At 42.2% G+C, this 7,423-nt stretch overlaps 1 protein-coding gene across 1 annotated transcript; it reads left to right on the forward strand.

Moving 5' to 3' along the window:
• The first annotated feature begins 2,756 nt into the window (after positions 1–2,756).
• On the forward strand, positions 2,757–6,552 carry nptx1l (neuronal pentraxin 1 like). Its single transcript, XM_085156942.1, has 5 exons — positions 2,757–3,328; positions 3,608–3,815; positions 4,455–4,699; positions 4,812–4,991; positions 5,331–6,552. The coding sequence occupies exons 1-5, from the start codon at positions 2,885–2,887 to the stop codon at positions 5,550–5,552; spliced, it is 1,299 nt and encodes a 432-aa protein (XP_085013068.1). The 5' UTR covers positions 2,757–2,884; the 3' UTR covers positions 5,553–6,552.
• Positions 6,553–7,423: the final 871 nt, after the last annotated feature.

Here is a 7,423-nt window from a genome sequence, read left to right on the forward strand (position 1 = left end):
AATTCCACAAAAAGCTTTGATGAATTCTGCTTGGTCTCTCACAAAATATAATGGCTTTGACCACTGACCTGGATTTTCCTCTGTAACTTTGTTCATCCCGTCCCTGAAAACCTCCAGATAAGCGGCCTTCCAGTTGCAACTCTACCCGAACAGTTACATCACCTTAATATCTTTTATAACAACTTTCATTCCAAACTAAAATGCTGAAAAGAAACCATTTTCACTGGTTTCATCTTTATTTTTCATATTATCAAAGAGCGTCTATCAGTGATTAACATCGGAAAGTAAAATCACTAAACCTCTCTGGCCTTTCATTCCACTTAAAGTAGACTCTGCTGCATCACTTAAATGGGCTGTAATCCACAGAGAGAAGAAGTTCAGGGGACAATAAGTTAACAATACAAACGTAATACATACGTAAATCCTGAAAATGCTCAGTTATGTCGCATATTATGACACAGAAGCACAGTGATGTGACAAGTGAAAAGTGAGGCATGCAAAGAAAGACATAAAATACTGTGCAAAAGTCTTGAGCCGGAAATAATTTCTTTATATTTCCCTTTGAAGAAGTCAGACATTGTCTTGAGTGGTAGTTCTCCAGGCTTCCTGAAAGTCTTTCAGTGTTTTTATTTTGACAAAATTCGAGGGAAACTGGACAAGTGCTGGAAAAATAAATTAAGGATACGGCTGAAAAAAGAATGTCTATAGCAGGTGGTAGATGACCAATATCAAAAAGTCATGTCCTGAAGAAAAAGGGAAAAATCCAGCGAAGACCTGATGCAGGACCTACGAGAATTCAACTGGACCATCAGTGGATCCATCAACTGTTTGCTGAAGCCTCATCAGAAATGATCTCTGTGGAAGAGTGCCTGTCAAGGAGACATTCCTGTGGAAGGGAAGCGGGGAGAAAAGGCTGAGGTATGCCAAATTACACAAGAACTGGACCGAAAATCTGTGACAACATGTCTTCTAGAGTGACTCCAAGTTTGAAATTCTTTTTTCAAATTGTCAGCAATAAGCTTGAACAAAGGTGGAGGCTCTGGCATGGTTTGGGGCTGCAAATGAGCCAAGGGTTTGGGGGATTGTGTCAAAACTGATGGAATTGTGAATTCAAAAAAGTACCAACAGATTTTTTTATCCATCATGCTTTACCATCTGGAAAAGCTCTGAACTTGGTTGCATTATCAGCCATGGATTGGCCTCCCAAGAGCCTGGGTCGCAACATTACTGAAGCAGTGTGGGACCCAGACAGACAGAGAACAGAACAGAAAGGCAGTCAACATCCAAAGAAGAGCTTTGAATGTCCTTCAAGAAGCCTGGAGAACTATTCCTGAGAACTACTTAAAGAAATGACAAGAAAGCTCCCTAAGAGAGTTCAGTCTGTGCTGAAGCATAAAGGCTGTCATACCAAATGTTAACTTTCAAGCTCATTAGAATTGTATAAACTGTTTTTCCTTTGTGTATTGTTGCCCAGGTTTCATTAAATCACTGCACCTACTTCCCAAATTAAAGTCATGAGGTGTGGTTCAAGACTTTTGCACAGCAGTGACTATTCTAACAGGACACTTTTTATACTTGCTTGTAATCCAATAATAAAACTAACACCACAGTTATATAGCAAATGAATCATCCAGTGTTAATTCCTGACCTAAAAAAGCACCTGCAACTACAACCCAGAGACCCACTATAGATGAGAGTAATTATGGCATGACCTATTTAACCACCTCTGTCAAACATCCGTCTGTCACGTGGAGTCCTGTCTCTCCTGCCTGTGTTCTTTTTTTTTCTCCAAAGATCAAATTTGATTTGAAAGACAATATGTTCTCGTAACTGAATTGCAGTATTTTCATTTTATTTTAATCACCAACTGAATAAAAAGATATTGAGAAACGGGAGGGAAAATGCCCTTCCTGAATAATAGATGGGCTAAATTGCTGCGGGACAGATTATCATTTTAGAAACTGAATTATTGAGATAATTATTGCGCAGAGCAGACCACTGACTGCAAGAGCGGGTCATTGGGGATAAATAAGGCGTGTGTGTGTGTGTGTGTGTGTGTGTGAGAGAGAGAGAGAGACTGAGAGAGAGAGGTATAGCCTCTGAGTTTGTGGGGGAAGAGTGCTTTTCACGTTGAATTCTCACAGATCACCATGAGACAGACGTGTATGATCCAGATGACAGAGGGAGAAACAGGCTGAAACGAAAACATGAAACACGCTCTCCACGTTCAAACGAACTAAACGCGCCGCTCTCTTTGCTCTTGCTGATACTGTGAAGTGGTGGGAGCTGTCCCCGGTGCTGAATCTGTGGGACACACACACACACACACACACACACACACTATCTCTCTCTCAGCCACAAATTGCTGCAACTTTCTGATCTCTGCATCCACCCGCAGCATGTGTGTGTGAGTGTGTGTGAGAGAGAGAGTCTTTAGGTGTACCCTAAACAAAACAAAACACAGCTGGCTCTGCTGGCACCCCGCCATGCAAAGCAACACCCCCAACTCCCAAACCACTACCATCTACAAATCAGCGTTTTCCAGATTAATATCACACGGGGAGAAATGACAAACAGCCAAAGCCATGAAAGATTTAACACGTGGGAGTCCGCGAGCGAAATGGGTTTCATCTCTTGAATGTGACGCGGATTCCGGAGCCTTTTAAACGGGGGCAGCGCGACCCCCCCCCCCCCCCCTCCCCACCGGTTGTGATGCAGTGAGAGCGGCTCTGCGCAGAACCGGGCATGCTGTATAAAAACCTACCGCACTTGCAGAGACGGAGTACAACAACAAGGGGGACACTGGCGAAAGTCACTGCGGCTCATAAAGCACAGAATTAAAGACGATAATAAATAAAAAGTGAAGCCCGGCGCAGACGGCGACATGCGGGCCGCAAAGAGAGAAATCTGCTGGAAACTTTTTCTATTTTCCTGCGTCTTCTTGGAGAGCTCGTCTCAAGACTTTGGCGGACAGACGCAGTTCATTTGCACGTCCGTACCCAAGGATATGGACATATGCTCGGCCACCGTGCAGAACAGTGTGCCGGGAGAGGACTTGAAGACCACGGTTATGCAGCTGCGGGAGACGGTTTTACAGCAGAAGGAGACGATCATGAACCAAAAAGAGACTATCAGAGAGCTCACCTCCAAGTTGGCTCGGTGTGAGAGCCAGAGCGGCGCAGACCTCGGGGACGCGCGGCCCGGGGGCAGGAGGAAAGAAGCGGGGACCAAAAACACGATGGGGGACGTGTCCAGAGGCCCCGCGGACACTTTGACGCAACTATCACAGACTTTACAGTCGCTGAAGCAGAGATTAGAGAATCTGGAGGTAGGGCTGCAGTTTCCGGGGAGAATATAAACACTTTTGCGTACAGCTCGTTTTGCGACAAATAAGATGGAAAACATACAAAATTAGAATAAAACAATAGGTTAACAAGTCTAGATTCGTAAAATTAATTCGCAGTGTGAACATAAGATGAAAATAAAAACATTCTTTGCGTAGGTTAAATTGCTCTTTCAAGTTTACGGCAGTGACCCTCCAAAATAAAATATAATCTGGAATCTGAACCTTTTTCACCTAAATGCGCACTTTTTTACCCCCTGACAGCAATTCAGCAGAAGCAACAACTCGGTGCAGGCAAACAGCCTGAAAGACCTTCTCCAAAGTAAAATCGACGACTTGGAGAAGCAGGTGCTGTCCCGCGTGAACGGCATCGAAGAGGGCAAACCCGGACTCCGGAATGAGACCGAGCAGCGTGGGAGAGTGGAGTCCACACTCACATCGCTACACCAGAGGATCACCGACCTGGAGAAAGGTAAGTGGAAAGAGTTGGTGGTGGATTAGTTGTAAGCAATATGGGCTGGGGACTGTAGCAATCAAGCAATCATAAGAAAATTGATTAAAAAAAAAAAAAAGAAAAGTCAGGGGGGGGGGGGGGGGGGGGGGGTCCAATCTAGGATAGTGGGCTACATTATCATATATCCGATTTAATGTTGAGCACAAAGCCGGTGGGACAGTGTATATCCCGCAGTTTTCAACTCCCACTCTAGACCATTTCAAACATGCAATAAGTGACCTGCCACCGCCATTTGCTCCAAGAGACACAGGAGAATTTACAACATCCGCTCACTCGCTCTCTTTCGCTTTTTTCTTTTTCTTTCTTCCTTTTTTCCGGAAGAACCGTCTACGGCGATTTCTGTTAAATATAGTCAATGAGGTGCGGGCAAATATGAAAAGAAGAGATTGCCGTAAACAGCGTTACCACTCCTGTGATGGATTTAGCACGCGAGATTAAAACAAATCTGGCGCGTCACCATTGTGGATTTGTTGTGTAACGTATAATTCCCATGAAATATTCCCAGGATGTGAACGCTAGGAATGATATATCTGTGTGGGGTAGAACACGTCATCTAAAACGAGTTCAAGCCTGTTTTTCCTGTTTCTTCTACCAAAGGTCAGAGAGAAAACAGGCCGCTGGATAAATTTCAGCTCACGTTCCCACTGAGGACCAACTACATGTACGCAAAAGTGAAAACGAGTTTGCCAGAGATGTATGCCCTCACCGTGTGCATGTGGCTCAAGTCCAACGCCTCTCCGGGAGTGGGCACACCTTTCTCCTACGCAGTTCCTGGACAAGCCAACGAGCTGGTTCTCATAGAGTGGGGGAACAATCCAATGGAGATTCTAATAAATGACAAGGTACGAGAAAAACGCAGGAAAAATCGAATCACACTCGATTTTTTTTTTACACTGCAAGACATTCTCGTTTCCACTGTAGGTCTGATAATTCCTGCATTTGAACTTCTTAAAGGTAGCAAAGCTGCCATTTCTCATCAACGATGGAAAGTGGCATCATATCTGCGTGACTTGGACAACTCGTGATGGTGTTTGGGAGGCTTTTCAAGATGGTGTCAAGAGGGGGAGTGGAGAAAACCTGGCTCCATATCATCCCATCAAATCTCAGGGCCTGCTGATCCTTGGCCAAGAGCAGGTAAGCAGTAAGCACAGCCTGGTTTTAATGCTCCACACCTGCCAGTCGAAAGAAGCACCTTTTTAAAAAATGTTATTTCTCATGATTTAGTAACACACAACATATCATACATTATAGTATTTTATGTTATATTACAACAAAATGTAAGCAGCTGGATAATTTGTATTCATTGAGCCTTAAAAAATGGAATACTTTAAGTTTTATAAGATATAAGGTTAGAGCTCATCAAAAAATCCCACTAGATTGGCAAATAAACATCCAAATAGTTAAAGAGACTGTGGTTTCTCTTCATGAAGCAGGCTCATCATCCTTTATTAAATCAAACTGTGTTTGCCACAGGACACGCTTGGAGGAGGGTTCGACGCCACACAAGCTTTTGTAGGAGACCTGGCAAATTTTCACATCTGGGATCGTAAACTGTCTGTGGGAGAAATTTACAATCTAGCGACATGCAGCAGCAAAGCACAAGTGGGCAACGTTTTTGCATGGATGGAGACCAGCCTCGATATTTATGGAGGTGCCTCGAAGTGGACATTCGAAGCCTGTCGCCAGCTCAACTGAACTGAACTGCAGGGAAGAGAATCTCAGTGGTTTTTGCTAAAACCAGTGTTGTCACGGCCTCGGTAAACTCATTCAAAAGGTCAGCCAATCTGAGGAGATTGTGTCAGTGAATAGCGTCTGGGTTGTCATAGATATTTGAAAACATCACTTGTGGGCAGTTTGATAGATATTTTACCAGATTCTCACGTGGGATGGGCCACTGAAAAATAAAAGGGGAGCGCTCCGACACCCTGTGGTGCTTGAATGCGCATCCGGGAGGAGCAGGTGATGCCATTCTAGTGAGCAGAGGTCGCCCTCAGAGACCAAAATGACAGGCCAGCATCAAAAATACAGTAAGAGGTTAATGTAGTTTTTAGAGAACAGATGTCGCACTAGTCAACAAAATGACTGAGTCCTTCATATGTCTTTTTTCTGTCTCGACTGCCAGCAATTTTCACTGTGAAAAAAGGCCAGGTGGACTTTTGTTTTGTGAAAGGATTGTGTTCTCCAAGAGGTTACGAACTAGACAACATTGTTTCTCTGTCACTCTTCTTTCTCTAACCACCACCTGCTTGACGTGATTTGTCTGAAGAATGATGTATATTTATTGCCAACGTTTGAGCCTGAGTGCCTTGGGCTGTTGAAAAATATCTCAGCACATCCATGATCATTTGCAGAGTGTTTCTGTGTTTGTGTTTATTTTCGTGTAAATTATTTTCCAAGGGGGCATTTCCCGTGACACTTTAAATTGAGGAAGGGTCAGATTGCTTATGGTAAAATGCAAATCACTGATGCCAATGGCACATTTTACAGATGCTTGTACTTCAGTCGTAATGTTTCCTGTACAGTAACAGCATGTCTTAACTTCTGTAATGCTGCGTCAGCATCTATGATCTCTGCTTTTACTATTCTACCTTTGGGTTGAGGTTTTATACTGTATTGTTATATGCTTAAAGCATGGCAACACTGACAGATGAAAAAAGTTCTAGTTTTTGTAATAAATTGTGATACTTGAATCAAATACAGGTGTACATATATAATTATTTTTACACAAAAGACATAAAAAGTGAATTTTGAAACATTCAATTAACTGTTATTTACATATGCCACAAAATCACAACAACAGTCACTCCGAGGTGCCTTATAGACTCTATAGACTCTAAAATAATACAGAGAAATCTAATGACCCCCTACGAGGAAGCACTTGGTGACAGTGGAAAGGAAAAACTCCCTTTAAGAGGAAGAAACCTCCGGCAAAACCAGGCTCAGGGAGTGGCGGCCATGAGCACAAAACAACAAAAGCATAAAATTTTTCATGTTTAAGATCTACAACTTCTAAAAATATATAACTTGATAAACACGACAGACATTAAATGTTGCATATATGTTGTATGTGCCATGTAAGTTTAGCAAATGGCCCATTAACTTTAAACTGAATGTTTTGTTTTAAAGCTATATTCCTATGTGCAAAAGATTGCAAATATAGAACTGTTAACAGATTTTAGGGCTGGTAATTACACAACATAAATAGCTCTGAACATTATTTTATTCATTGCTTAGTTATCAATTGACCAACTGAGTTAAAACATACAGAGAAAAGCTAAATCCAAAAGTTTAGTTTTTTATTTTGGCCCATCAGGCGGCCAGATATACTCAGTTTACAGTTTAAGCAAAAAAATCTCATAATTTAAAAGGTGAAAAAAAATTAGGAATATTAATGGATTATCCAGATAGTTGCAACAAATAATTTCAGGCCAAAATCGTTAAGTTTTTACAAATTTATAGACATATTAACAGTACGAAGACAAAATGCTAGCAAGAGCAAAAAGCTGACCAGCTTAAACGTAGGACTGATTTTTCACTTAAAACAAAAAACACATTTTTTTCACTAA

The sequence above is a fragment of the Neolamprologus multifasciatus genome, chromosome 4, assembly GCF_963576455.1.
Source record: "Neolamprologus multifasciatus chromosome 4, fNeoMul1.2, whole genome shotgun sequence".
Lineage (NCBI taxonomy): Eukaryota > Metazoa > Chordata > Actinopteri > Cichliformes > Cichlidae > Neolamprologus > Neolamprologus multifasciatus.

What these genes read in the sequence shown, in the direction of transcription:
- nptx1l (XM_085156942.1), top strand. Translation starts at nt 2,885, where the DNA reads ATGCGGGCCGCAAAGAGAGAAATCTGCTGGAAACTTTTTCTATTTTCC. An exon ending in AGAGATTAGAGAATCTGGAG is followed by an intron (nt 3,329 to 3,607) that starts GTAGGGCTGCAG and finishes ACCCCCTGACAG; the next exon opens with CAATTCAGCAGAAGCAACAA. An exon ending in TGATCCTTGGCCAAGAGCAG is followed by an intron (nt 4,992 to 5,330) that starts GTAAGCAGTAAG and finishes TGTTTGCCACAG; the next exon opens with GACACGCTTGGAGGAGGGTT.